Source organism: Pristiophorus japonicus, chromosome 14 (assembly GCF_044704955.1).
Source record: "Pristiophorus japonicus isolate sPriJap1 chromosome 14, sPriJap1.hap1, whole genome shotgun sequence".
Classification (NCBI taxonomy): Eukaryota; Metazoa; Chordata; class Chondrichthyes; family Pristiophoridae; genus Pristiophorus; species Pristiophorus japonicus.
The window spans coordinates 116,579,921-116,594,595 of record NC_091990.1 but is presented as its reverse complement, the minus strand read 5'-3'; the positions used below and the strand labels follow the sequence as shown (position 1 = coordinate 116,594,595).

At 41.7% G+C, this 14,675-nt stretch overlaps 1 protein-coding gene across 19 annotated transcripts in view; it reads left to right on the top strand.

The window, feature by feature from the left end:
* The window catches only part of immp1l (inner mitochondrial membrane peptidase subunit 1), a 177,561-nt gene that overhangs the window by 54,023 nt on the left and 108,863 nt on the right, over positions 1-14,675 (top strand). For 5 of the 19 annotated variants that reach the window (XR_011596593.1, XR_011596592.1, XR_011596594.1 and 2 more), the window contains 2 exons: positions 9,427-9,566; positions 14,558-14,646. Coding sequence is in view for 2 of the 19 variants with exons in the window: in XM_070899511.1 (XP_070755612.1) it covers positions 6,451-6,544; positions 9,427-9,566; positions 14,558-14,646 (323 nt within the window). In the remaining 17 variants the exon portion in view is untranslated. The other 14 variants (XR_011596591.1, XR_011596588.1, XM_070899511.1 and 11 more) reach the window with 9 other exon arrangements.

Genomic DNA, 14,675 nt, shown 5'->3' with positions numbered 1-14,675 from the left:
CGCTGACCTGCGGAATTTCGCGGTAGTCGGATGCAGCGCCACACCCGGGCAAAAAGTTGTTTGCGTCAATGGAAGGCGCAAACGCCTGGAATTTCTCCCCTCAGTATCTTCAACTCAAAGCAGTTGACACAAATCTTCTGAACCCGGGACTGCGGTAGAGCTACAAGAGGTTCATGTTTTTAATAATAAGCTATTTACTTTGAACTTTTATTGGGAAAGAAAAGCAGTCCCATTGATTAGCTTCTGCTCAAAACTAAAGATCCTTCCACTGTGGGGTATTTGCAGGTATCAATGACTGGAGTGACGCTCGCTGTTTAGGCTTTGCTCCATACTAAAAAAAGCATGTTTCTTTCTGTTAGAAATGACAAGGATTCACATAAATTAGTTGATCATTTCAAGCTTTAATGTATCTCCCATTACATCTCTTTTACTGACAGCTCTTTTGCAAACCAGGGCATTGTTCTCTTTTATTCTTTCACTGTATCATCCTGATTTCAATTTACATGCGCACAGATTTGCTAGAAATATCAATATCAATATCAAAATCTATATGCTAGCAATATCAAAAGGTGATATGGGCTGATTTCTATCCTCCTGGTCATGAGATGGAGCTCACAGTAGGAGAAGCCTGAAAAGGAGAAAAATAACTAAAATCGATGATTGAAAATGTAATTACAAGAAACAAAAAGAACTTAGCAAATTAACACCAACTTTAGAAATATAACTGGAGAATTAAAAAAAAATGTTTCAACTCGTTCCATTGAGAAAAAATAACAGCTTAATGCTGAGATTTACTTTCTATGTATTTAACTAGTATTGCTATATCTAAATCAAAACTGCTTTGTAAAAGAGACCATGAGCCTACTTAAAATGTCCTCATAGAATAAATGTATTAACTTTATTGGATCCAATTGAAAACTCTTTTTGCTTTTAAAATTTTCCTTATTTGAAATTAAATGTGAAAACATTTATGAATACTTGTAATTTAAGAAAAACACAGATGTCCTGGTTAATCGGAGAGCTCATCGATTTCTCTGTAGCATTGTGTATACAGCCATTTGTAATCCTCTATGGTCAGTCCAGGTGTAAATTTCTAGCAAATCTTTGTGCATGTAAATTGAAATCAGGATGATACAGTGAAAGAATAAAAGAGAACAATGCCCTGGTTTGCAAAAGAGCTGTCAGTAAAAGAGATGTAATGGGAGATACATTAAAGCTTGAAATGATCAACTAATTTATGTGAATCCTTGTCATTTCTAACAGAAAGAAACATGCTTTTTTTAGTATGGAGCAAAGCCTGGCTATACAAAACAAGGCAAGTACATATGGATAGTCCCTTGATATCGTTCACTTGCCGTGTAATCTTATTATGCAAAGTTCTAATCTTCACCTAGAATGAATGCCCTTGGGTCACAATATAGTCATATCAGGGTTTGTGGGGTCATGCTTTGTGATCCTTAGCTTATTCTTCTCAGCAGAGCTGGGATTTGAGAGCATCCCCAGACACTGACAGAAATCAGCGGCAGAATCAGCTAGAACCTGCTGCAATGTTTGGAAGACGAGACCAACATGAGGTCCCTGGTAGGATTAAAGTTGATTTGTAGCTACAAGATTTTCTAACAGATGTATTATTGGACAGGGAATAGAGGCCACCGGCACAGTGAAATTGGATCACATTTGCCATTCTCACTGCATCTACTGGTTGCTAACGCAGCAGCTGCATGTGGATTTTACTTCTTTCAGGTGAAGCAACTTGCAAGTCATTTTGAAGGCATGAGATGAAAGCAGCTTTGGTGACATTTCTGCTGCCTGTAAGATTTAGTGGAAATGTAATGCGATTATTGATAACACCTTCAATGTTGGGAACCACCTGGCAATATCACTGCCAGGCCCTGGGAAATAATCCTTCCCCACCTCTTTACTCTCAGTTGGAGGCTCAGATTAATTTCTTCTATTTTGCATTCAATAATAAATGTAAATAGAGGCAGTTACAGTAAAGGCTGAACCAGTGCTCAAGATGCACATGTTCGTTATGAGTGATTTAAAAAAAAAAAAAATTACTAATTTGTCCCCATTTGGGTTTTCTTGCATTGGAAAGAATGCTGTTTAGGTTATTACAAGCCATAAATACAAATATTTTTGAGTATAATCAATTTCTTCATTACAATGATTTCTTATGTAAACTCGGAACATTCAGCCATTTGTGTTTTGATCACCAAAAGTATAAAGTTTGAGGACAAATTGAACTTGTTTTGTGACTAAGAAAATATAATTTAAGCATGAGCAATTCACTCCCCTCTTCTCAAGAGCTGTATTTTGTCAAGTATTTCTTCAATGGAGAACCTTATGAGCAAAGTTCGATTCATATAAATTATCTACTGAATATAGCATTCTGCTAAATTCATATTGTTATTCTGTCGAATCAATGTCACTGTATCTCCATGAGAGCAGTACTGGGCACCACACCTTAGGAAGGATATATTGGCCTTGGAGGGAGTGCAGCATAGGTTTACCAGAATGATACCCAGACTCCAGAGGCTCAATTACGAGGAGAGATTGCACAAAGTAGAGTTGTATTCCCTGGAATTTAGAAAGTTTTGTAGTGATCTGATCGGAGTTTTCAAGATATTAAGAGGAACAGATAGGGTAGATAGAGAGAAACTATTGGGGAGTCTAGGACAAGGGGACATAGGCTAAAAATTAGAGCCAGACCGTTCAGGAGTGAAATTAGGAAACACTTCTACACCCAAATGGGGTACTGAAGTTGAATGTTCAGCCATGAACTCATTGAATGGCGGTGCAGGCTAGAAGGGCCGAATGGCCTACTCCTGCACCTATTTTCTATGTTTCTATGTTTCTATGTTTCAAAGGGTGGTAGAAGTTTGGAACTCTCTTCCGCAAACGGCAATTAATGCTAGATCAATTGTTAAGTTTAAATCTGAGATTGATAGATTTTTGTTAGCCAAAGGCATTAAGGGATACGGGCCAAAGGAAGGTATATGGAGTTAGGTTGCAGATCAGCCATGATCTCATTGACTGGCGGAACAGGCTCGAGGGGCTAAATGGTCTTCTCATGTTCCTATATATATGGTGTTTTGTTTCCATCAACATGATTTTATTGTTCCCGGTGCAAGTCCATGAATTAACTCCATTCACCTCTCTCTATACCCTTTAATATGATTGTAGCAGCCTCAGACTAGATCTAGTCTCCTTCCAACCACACATCTGAAGCCCTAAACCTTCAAACACATCAGCTTCAACTTGTTGCTCCTGGGATCCTGCAAATACTACCCCCCACCCCCAGTACCACCTTACACAGACACATACACACACGTCTTGTCTCCATAGTCTCATTAGTCCGAAACTACATGCAGCTTTCTGGATAAGCAGAATTTATTACAACAGTATTCTGCTTAATACTGACTCATATGGGTTTCAAATTTCATTCTCAATGGTCTCCACTGTTGTGAGAACACCAATCTATAATTTTCCATTGTGAGTCCATTGCGCAAGACTACCCCTAAATTAGCACTGCATTGTCAGTCTCACTCAGAAACACATAAAGGTTATCTGGTATGGGAAATCGAAATGTCATTGTGGTGTAGGAAGGTGTCCCCTTCTGATTCTGGCTACATTGGGGTGGCGTAGAAGGATCTGTGCTCTGAACCTTGCTGTATTATACTTGACCTGGGAATGCTTGATATTATCACTGGTTGTCTGAAATTCTAAGCATAAAAAATAATCACCAAAAGATTTGAAGAAAAGAAAATTGATGGGTCTTCCTAATTCCCACTTTAACTACCTTTCACACCAGGTTAATCCCTGCTTAATGCTACCAACAGCGTAGCTGAAGAGAGCTAGCTATATACCTTTTCTTATTACGTGTCTGGTTCTCCCTAAATTACGGTACGATGTTACCTTGAAATTAGTCTGAATTTTTTGTATATTTGACTCCTAAAGATACCTATTTGGCATAACCTGCTAGTGAGATAAATCAGTGTACTCCCAATCCTAGAATTCTGTGGACCTTTATAGTTTTGAAAAAAATGTTGTAAAAGAGACCCTATGTTCCTTTTGACTTTGACAACTTGAAATCCACACTCACAACAGCCACTGTATTTCAGAGAAGTGGTGAAAAAAGTGCTGGGTTCTGATATATCCTCCTAATTGGATTGGAGAGGGTTGGAACTGATATAATCCAGGCAACTGTGCTGGGTCCACTTTTGTTTATATATAAATGTTTCGGACTTGAACGTAGGAAGCACAACATCAATGTTTCCTGAGGATTGTAAAAGACTTCAAGAGGTCACAGACGCTGAGAGGATGTTTCCCCCGTGGGGGAATCTAGAACTAGGAGGCATAGTTTCAGAATAAGGGATTGCCCATTTAAGATAGAGATGAGGAGGAATTTCTTCTCTGAGGGTTGTGACTCTTTGGAATTATCTACCCCAGAGAGCTGTCAAGCCTGAGATAGGCAGATTCTTGAACTATCGGAGAGTGAAGGGTTAAGGGGAGCGGGCAGGAAAGTGGAGTTGAGGCCAAGATCAGATAAACCATGATCTTATTGAGTGACGGAGCAGGCTCGAGGACCTGTATGGCCTACTCCTGCTCCTATTTCATATGTTCTTATAGACAGGTCCTTTATTTCCCATCTCCAATATTTTTTAAACTAGTGAACAAAAGCAATCAAAGAAAATTGGACAAAATCATACCATTTTTTTAATGTCCCCATTATTTTTTTCTTGGTTGCTTGCAGCAGTGTCCAGGGGATTAATCTTCAATTCTTGGAGACTCCAGGACAATCCTACCCAACAACAGTGTATTTGATGCTATAGGGATCTTATTTAAGGAAGTAAAAGGTGAGGTAAATGCAACTCATCTGAAAGGTAAGAGAGGCACTATTTAATGAATGGCCAATGCAGTAGGCAATGTGAAGGGAACCACTAAAATCTAAACACCTTATTCCCTCCCCATCCACCACTGCAAAAATCCAACTTACATTCTGCAACACTTCCATTTCCTACCATGCCTCCTATACTTCCCACCTAAAAGGAAAATGGGAATGAAGGAAAGGAGCACAGAGAAGAGCAGCAAAGGAGCATCCCTGAATGATCAGACACAAACAAAATTAGAAGAGATTGACCGAGAAAAAACAACACAAACCAACAGAGACAGCTCAGAGAAGGACACATACCCTGTAACTTGTCAAAAGCAATGTTATGGGAGACCCAGTAGTTACCAATGACTATGATAAAAAAAATACTTATATTCCCTGGCCTCAGGTCTAGACCCAGAAAAACATTTTTGAAATTTGGAAAAATATATTGGGGCCGAAATTGACCTCTGCCCGAAATAGCGCGGACCTATCGGTTTCGAAGTCTTCTGGCTGCTGCAATGGATGCGGTTGCCTATCCAGAGAAATTCAGCTCATCAAACTTTTTTTTCAAGCGGGGCGGAAGTGGCCTGATCAGTGGGGCGGAGCAGAGTGGACGCCACGAGTGGGGCGGAAGTGGGGGCGGGGCGGAAGTGGGGGCGGGACGGAGTCTCCGCCACTTGTCAGTCATCAACACCGCACCGATGACGTCATCGTACTAGCGCGTCAACACATCTTTCCCCTTCAGTTGAAGGGGAGGGCTCTGCGAGCTCTGTATCTTTTTCAGTTAGGTCCACTGGGCCAGCAGGGAGGGTTTTGGCCAGGCACCCAAGTAGGGTGCCAGGCTGCCTGTTGGCAACCCGGCCGAACCCAAGGATATAATTGTCGGCCCAAACTGGCAGTCAGCCAACAAAAAAAATAAAATGGCGTCGCTGGCAGTGCCACCACCCCTTTAAGGGCGGCCGCGTCCCCAATCAACAAGATCCAACAAGGAGTGCACCAACACAAAAAGCTGTCGGTGCACCGATCGGCTGCCGGGAAACTTTGATAGGTGAATTTCCCTCCCGGGGTTGCTCCGTTGCGGTGCGCGCTCTGATGATGTCATCGTCACATCGCAGCAAAAAACCTCAAAGTGAATTTGGCGAGTGTCAGCCAGGCCGCCACAACTGGCCGCCCATTTGTCGCCGCCGGTTTCAGACGGCCAGAGCCTTATTGGGAGGCTGATTTTCGGCCCCATTGAATCCTGTTTGGGATATGGTCAAAAGCACTAATGAAAATCATCATCAATGAGGAAATTATTTTAGACTGCTCATTTTTAATCAAAACAGCACCTCTCAATCCCGTGACCTCTACCACCTAGAAGGACAAGGGCAGCAGGCGTGAGGGAACACTATCACCTGCAAGTTCCCCTCCAAGTTACATACCATTCTGACTTGGAAATATATCGACCGTTCCTTCATCATCGCTGGGTCAAAATCCTGGAACTCCCTCCCTAACACCACACGGACTGCACCACACGGTTCAAGAAGATGGCTCACTACCACCACCTTCTCAAGGCAATCAGGGATGGGCAATAAATGCTGTCCTTGCTAGTGACGCCCACATCCCGTGAACGAATAATTTTTTTAAAATCAGGGATCAACTCTGAATATGGGCACCTTTGTGGAAAGCGTGAGCAAAAGTTGCTTTTTGCGGGATAAGAGCCTCTTTCTTCATCAGCTATTGTATTGCTCAGTTTCTTCACGTCTTAGCTCTTTCTTGCTAACCATTCTCTTGTTGCTGTCACTGGTATTGTTAACAGTGCAGGGTTTATTTCCGCTGCTCAGTGCATTTGTGGATAATATATTGGTCATGGTCTGGAGCATTACTGACATATGATTAGGTTATGAGTAGTAAATTCTGTGACATTAGTGCCCTAATATGTTACACTATTATCCCCTGCTGCGCCACTGGTACACCACTTTGACATTTATTTGAGGCTAACTGGTTTTCCTTTTATGGTGTGCTATTATTTTTTGCCATGAATGTCTTTTGATGCAACACATGGTTCTAAACAAATACGTTTTTAAATGTCCTTTCAGCTGCTCGTGTTTTTACAAGCGGCTTCAGAATTGATGGTCACAGTGGCTACCTGGTCAAAATCTAAACATACTGTACAGCAACTAAGGTGATGTGACCAGAATGTGTTTATACAGAGTCGGTTACTTATAGCAGAATTGTAGTAAATAAAATCACCTCATGGCATTGTAGCATACAAATGCTTAAAGCATTTTAGCAAAGGCATTAGCCCATTTATTTTAAATGAGTTAAACCCTCAGCTAAAACAGTAAAGAGAGAAGAGAATTTCTAGCTGAATGTATTGAGCATTCAAATGCTTCTAGCGTGCCTATGCAAGTGTAGGACCATAATTTTTACAATTCCATCTACTGCAACCTACTGTATTTCCACTGAAAGAAGTAATTTACCCTAAGTAAGCAACACCTCAATTTCAAAATTCTCATTCTTGTTTTCAAATACCTCCATGGCCTTGCCTCTACCTATCTCTGTCATCTCCTCTAGCCGCTCAACCATTGGTGGCTGTGCCTTCTGATGTCTAGGCCCCAAGCTCTGGAATTCCCTGCCTAAGCCTCTCCACCTCTCTACCTCTCTTTCCTCCTTCAAGATGCTCCTTAAAACCTACCTCTGACCAGGCTTTTGGTCATCTGCCCTAATTTCTCCTTATGTGGCTCGGTGTCAATTTTTTGTCTCATAATACTCCTGTAAAGTGCCTTGGAACGCCAGAGTACTTAAGGAAGTGGCCCTAGATATAGTGGATGCATTGGTGATCATTTTCCACCAGTCTATCAACTCTGGATCAGTTCCTATGGACTGGAGGGTAGCTAATGAAAAAGGAGGGAGAGAGAAAATGGGTACTTATAGACCGGTTAGCCTGACATCAGTAATGGGGAAAATGTTGGAATCAATCATTAAGGATGAAATAGCAGCGCATTTGGAAAGCAGTGACCGGATCGGTCCAAGTCAGCATGGATTTGCGAAAGGGAAATCATGCTTGACGAATCTTCTGGATGTAACTAGCAGAGTGGACAAGGGAGAACCAGTGGATGTGGTGTATTTGGACTTTCAAAAGGCCTTTGACAAGGTCCCACACGAGATTGGTGTGCAAAATCGAAGCACATGATATTGCGGGTAATGTACTGACGTGGATAGAGAACTGGTTGGTGGATAGGAGGCAGAGAGTCGGGATAAACAGGTCCTTTTCAGAATGGCAGTGACTAGTAGAGTGCCACAGGGCTCAGTGCTGGGACCCCAGCTCTTTACAATATACATTAATGATTTAGATGAAGGAATTGAGTGTAATATCTCCACGTTTGCAGATGACACTAAACTGGATGGCGGTGTGAGCTGTGAGGAGGACGCTAAGAGGCTGAAGGGTGACTTGGACAGGTTAGGTGAGTGGGCAAATGCATGGCAGATGCAGTATAATGTGGATAAATGTGAGGTTATCCATTTTGGGGGCAAAAACACGAAGGCAGAATAGTATCTGAATGGTGGCAGATTAGGAAAAGGAGATGCAATGAGACCTGGGTGTCATGGTTCATCAGTCATTGAAAGTTGGCATGCAGGTACAGCAGGTGGTGAAGAAGGCAAATGGTATGTTGGCCTTCATAGCTAGGGGATTTGAGTATAGGAGCAGGGAAGTCTTACTGCAGTTGTACAGGGCCTTGGTGAGACCTTACCTGGAATATTGTATTCAGTTTTGGTCTCCTAATCTGAGGAAGGACATTCTTGCTATTGAGGGAGTGTAGCGAAGGTTCACCAGACTGATTCCCGGGATGGCTGGACTGTGAGGAGCGACTGGATCAACTGGGCCTTTATACGTTGGAGTTTAGAAGGATGAGAGGAGATCTCAGAAACGTATAAGATTCTGATGGGATTGGACAGGTTAGATGCGGGAAGAATGTTCCCGATGTTGGGGAAGTCCAGAACCAGGGGACACAGTCTTAGGATAAGGGGTAGGCCATTTAGGACTGAGATAAGGAGAAACTTCTTCACTCAGAGAGTTGTTAACCTGTGGAATTCCCTGCCGCAGAGAGTTGTTGATGCCAATTCATTGGATATAGTCAAGAGGGAGTTAGATATGGCCCTTACGGCTAAAGGGATCAAGGGGTATGGAGAGAAAGCGGGAAAGGGGTACTGAGGTCAACCATGATCTTATTGAATGGTGGTGCAGGCTCGAAGGGCCGAATGGCCTACTCCTGCACCTATTTTCTATATTTCTATGTTTCTATCTTTCACTACGTTAAAGAAGCTATATAAATACAAGTTGTTGTTATCACGTCATGCTGTCCTTCTCTTAGTTTACCCAGCAATTCCTTCCTTATAGTCATTAATATTTACTGTGAAAAATCATATGCAATTTTAATTGGGTTTCTCATACAGTAATCATTTCTATATTATATGTGTGATTTCAAATCAATCCAAAAGTAAATTGATAATCGATTTTCATAAAGCATTTTGGCAATGACTTGACAGTATTGTATTCTTACTTTCAGGATTCTGGGATTCATTTCTGTGGAGGACAACTAACATGTTAGGAAGATTCTTTGGCAAGGTGCTGGGATTCGCAGGCTTCACTATTCAATATGGATGTATTGCCCACTGTACCTTTGAATACTTGGGAGATGTTGTCGTGGTATGCTTTTCTTTTTGGACCTTATTTTTACAATAAACTGTTGTGATATTATGTAATATTTTGTCTAGTTTTCCTGAAAATCAATCAAACCTCACTGCAAAGTTGCAGGGACCAAAAGCTACTTGAGTGGGTTCATTATATTGAGTTTACTCACTGATTTTCGCTCTGCCTAAAACTAAGGAAAGATGTGTTGGAAGAGATTTGTGGATAATCTAGTAATTTAATCAAATAATGGTTTGATTGCATTAGTTCTCATTCTACATTTTGGTTAGAATTTTACCAAAATATATAAGATCTAGGAGCAGGAATAGGCCATACAGCCCCTCGGGCCTGCTGCATGGTATTGTTTACCTATTGCAAATAAAGGCCGAAAATGAGGGAAAGGATGGGAAATAGCTGTGACATTCGCTGATGTGGAATGAGGAAAACATTTTCGCCTTAGTTCTGTTTAGTGTTTTCAGGCGTTTGTCAAAGATTCTTCATTGTTAGCATCAGCAAATAATACATTCTCCTGCTTCAAAGTCTGCCACAGTTGGGTTTTCCTCAGTGTCCATCATTGGCTATTTAATCTTGCTCATGTCAGCCCTATACTGTTGCGTGAGTATCCTTTTGATATCATGATATGATGTCACGTAGATGTTTCTTTTTCCATTTCTGTGGGTCTACAATGAATTAATGGTCAAAGTCCAAAGAGTCCACATCATTACATTGCAATTGTCCTAATAAAAACAGCCTGTCTGCTTCTTTGTTGAATGTGATAAGTAAAATACACCCTGTAAATGGGAAGATTAATTTTAAAAGAAACCAGCTGCTGAGGTACCAATTTACATTTCGAACATGCTACTGAAAAAATTGCTGGTTACATGATCAATTTAAACTAGAATTGTTCATTTAAATGCATTATTCTGGAATAATTCTGAGACTTGAGGATCAGGTGGTTTTCATTTGAGGGCATCAGTTCTTAGACACACCTTCTAAATTCACTTATGATGCGTTCTTCACAATCCACAAACTTGTCATGCTCATGGCAATAACTTTTTTCACATTTCGGTGAACAATATTTAATTTACATTAAAAATATGTTTTTAGGTACTTCAGAAATGTATTGGAGAATATCTTAAGACAGTCTTGGTCAGAAAATTAGATGAGATCCGTTTTTAGAGATTGGAAACTGAAAAAGAAAGCTATGTGGGAAAGTAAGTTACGGGGACGAAGCAATGAAGCTGCAAAGGGATATAGACAGGTTGGGCTCAAGTTTCGGCCTGAGTTGCTCCTATTTTTTTGGAACAACTAGTTTAGAATGGAACATCTTAGAAATTGCAATTCTCAGCATTTAGTTTGCTCCAGTTCTAGTGAGTTAGAATAGTTTCATTTTAGAACAAATTTCTTTTTCAAAAGGGGGCGTGTCCAGCCACTTACGCCTGTTTTGCAAGTTTAGGCAGCGAAAACTTACTCCAAACTAACTTAGAATGGAGTAAGTGTAGATTTTTGTACGCTCAGAAAAACATTGCCTAAACTTATAAATCAGGCGTAGGGAACGAGAGATGGGGGGGGTGGCGGGTGCAGGGAAGGGGGTGGTTTACAAACATTAAGCACTTCACTTTTACAAATAAAGACCCATCATCAATAATAAATGATCAATAAATCAACCAATAAATCAATCAAAAAAATTAAAACATTAAAAAAAATAATAAAAAATCAATCAATAAATAGAAAATTAAGTTTCTACTCACCGACTGCAGCACTGGGAGCTCTCCAGCAGTATGCTGGGACGGGGCCCCCCCAGTATCTCTCTCTCTCTCTCTCTCTCTCTCTCTCTATCAGTGTCTCTCTGTGTTTCTGACAGCGAGGGGTTAGGGAAGAGGAGGAGGGAGGAGAGAGGGAGGGAGGGGAAGGAGGGGGGAGGGAGAGGGGGAAGGGAAGAGGAAAGGTGGGGGGGGGAGAGGAAGGCTGGACGGGCCACGATGATGACGACGCCTGGCCGTGCCAGAGACTTCGGGCGGGGCCCGCCCCCAGCAAGATGCTGGGCGGGCGGACCCTGCCGAGAACGTGGAGGGAGGGGAGGGGGGGGAAGACGGTGAACAGCTGAACAGGAGGGAGGAAGTGGGGAGGGGAGCGGGAGCTGAACGGGAGGGAGGCCCCAGTCTGATCTTTGCCGGTGAGCCCATTCGGCCAGGGCTAGGGGCGGCGTGCTTCGGGCCCCTCCCACGCAGCCTCGGGAGTGAGGAGCTACCGCACATGCGCGCACACTCTAGCGCGCATGTGCAGAGATCCCGGCACTGTTTTCAGCGCCGGGACCTGGCTCCGCCCCGGACCCCTTGTGCTGCGCCACGCCGAGCACGAAGACGTCGTGAGGAGCTCGCAGAATCACAAGGTAACTTTTCGGCGCTCTTTTTAGTCTAGAAAGTTGCCGCACCTCATGGAGGTGCGCCGTTTTTACAGGGGGGGAAAACTTGGACCCTAAGTGAGTGGATAAGAATATGGCAGATGGAATATATTTCAATTAAATTGGTTAGGCTGGACCAGGGTCACAAATTTAAGTTATATAAGGCTAGGTCTAGGTTAGACGTCAGGAGGTGGTCCTTTTCCCAGAGAATTGTAGACCTCTGGAACAAGCTATTGTTTTATGTGGTGGATGCAGACTCGCTGAATTCCTTTAAACAAAAGCTGGATTTGTTTCTGGCTGCGACCAGGTAGGTACTGCAGGGAATTTAGGACCAGACTGAACTCCTGGACTAGTTTCGATCACCTAGATGGGTCGGAGAGGAATTTCCCAGATTTTTTCCCCCCAAATTGGCCTGTGTTTTTTATCTGTTATTTTGTCTCTCCCAGGAGATCACATGGTTTCAGGTGTGGTTGAGTGTATATGCTATGTTACACAAGATTGTGTGGGACAGACTCGATGAACTAGATGGTCTTTACTTGTCTGTCATTGTTAGTATGTCTGTATAATGTGGAGAAATGTGAGGTTATCCACTTTAGTAGGAAAAATAGAAAAGCAGAATATTTTTTAAATGTTGAGAGATTGGGAAATGTTACTATTCAGGGGGAGTTGGGTGTTCTTGTACTCAAATCATAGAGATTTAACGTGCAGGTGTAATAATCAATTTGTAAAGCAAATGGTATGTTAGACTTTATTACAAAAAGAATTGGAGTATAAGTGTAAAAAAAGTCTTACTGCAATTATATAAGGCTTTAGTGAGACCATACCTGGAACACTGTGTACAGTTTGGTCTTCTTACCCAAGAAATGATATACTTGCCTTAGATGGAATGCAACAAAGGTTCACTAGATTGATTCCTCGGATGGAATGAGGAGAGATTGAGTAGACAAGACCTATATTCCCTAGAGTTAGAAGAATGAGAGGTGCTTTCATTGAAATGTATAAAATTATTTCATAGTCTTTTAAAAGGGGCTTGACAGGGTAGATGCAGGGAGGATGTTTCCCCTGGCTGGGGAGTCTAGGACTAGGGGTCACAGTCTCAGAATAAGGGGTCACCCATTTAGGACTGAGATGAGGGGGAATTTCTTCACTCAGAGGGCTATGAGTTGTTGGAATTCTCTGCCCCAGATGGCTGAGGATGCTCAGTTGCTAAGTATATTCAAGATAGAGATCGATAGACTTTTGGACACGAAGGGAACCAAGGGATATGGAGATCGTGCGGGAAGGTGGAGTTGATGCAGAAGATCAGCCATGATCTTATTGAATGGCGGAGCATGCTCTAAGGACCAAATGGCCTACTCCAGCTCCTATTTCTTACGTTCTTATGAATTATGAATTCACAGAAGGCTGGAATAATGTCGCTGAGAAAGGGAAATGGGGAAACAAATAACAGCCTCAATCTCTTCTAAGCCGATTTCCAGGTAATCATTTCCTAAAATAAAATATTTCAGTAAACCAGCACAGAGGCAAGAATAAATAATCATCGGCTAGATAATCAAAGCACGTTGTTATTCTTAGTTTAAAGGGCATCTATGTTAACTGGCAATGTGTGCTACAGAGGGGCAGAATCTATATTTGTGGGGGTGATCTTGCGCATAATGAGCAATAATTATAGCCACGGTATTGTGGTGAGGCAACGAGGACAGTGTTTCACCACAGTTGGAAAGTAAATCAGAGGATGTCATCGCTGGCTATTCTTGTGCAGCTTATAGTGGCCAGTTTTAGGGCCTGTAAGATTTTTCATAGTTCTTGGACAAGACAAAAAAATAGGTAGCAACTCGTGATGTTCGAATAATAGATCTGGAGTTTATTAAATTCACAGTGTGATATACTTAACAACAGGCAATAGTTCGACGAGTTGCTCACAGCCCTTGGTCTCTGGAGCCTCTCGGACACAGGTGACGTCGTCTTCAGTCTGTCCTCTCACTCTTGGGTTTTCGCGGTGTCTGCGTGAAGTTCCCCTTTGTTTTTATCCTTTTTCTTACTCAACGTTTAAAAATTAATATCCACATACAGTTTTTAACAAGACCACATCATGGCTTCCAACAAGACTGCATCATGGTCTTTCACAAGATCACATCATGGTTTATAACACGGTCATATTGTCCTGCCTGTCTTTGCAGTTTCATTTTAAGTAAACCTCAGCATTTCATGTACAGGTTACTACAGGTCATTCATAATCTTATAAGTTGGTTATAGATATTTGGTTAATGGGAAGTTATCTATTCTATGCTCACACATATACGTATTATTACTAAAAACATCTAAATACTAGCCTTTCGTTTTGGAAGAAGTTTGGGAGCAGCACAGGAGCGTTCTCTTTTAAAACTGAAAAATGACTTTTACCCTTTGTCATTCCTGCTTTCAAAAAAAATAGCTTTAATTGAAATTTCAAAGGAATGTGTTAAGAATTTGAACACTCATATCCCCTGGTCAATAGTCATTTCAGGACCAGTGCTTTTGTTAGTGCTATAGGAATGATTTTTTAATACACAAATAAATATATTTATTTAAAAATCAGCAATGCCTTTTTTTCTTCATTTCCCAGTGTTCTGGTCCTTCCATGGAGCCTACACTTAAGAGCTATGACGTAGTCATCTCTGAGAAACTCAGTCGGCAGTTTTATCGCATTGAAAAGTAAGCTGTCAGAACATTTGTATGAAATA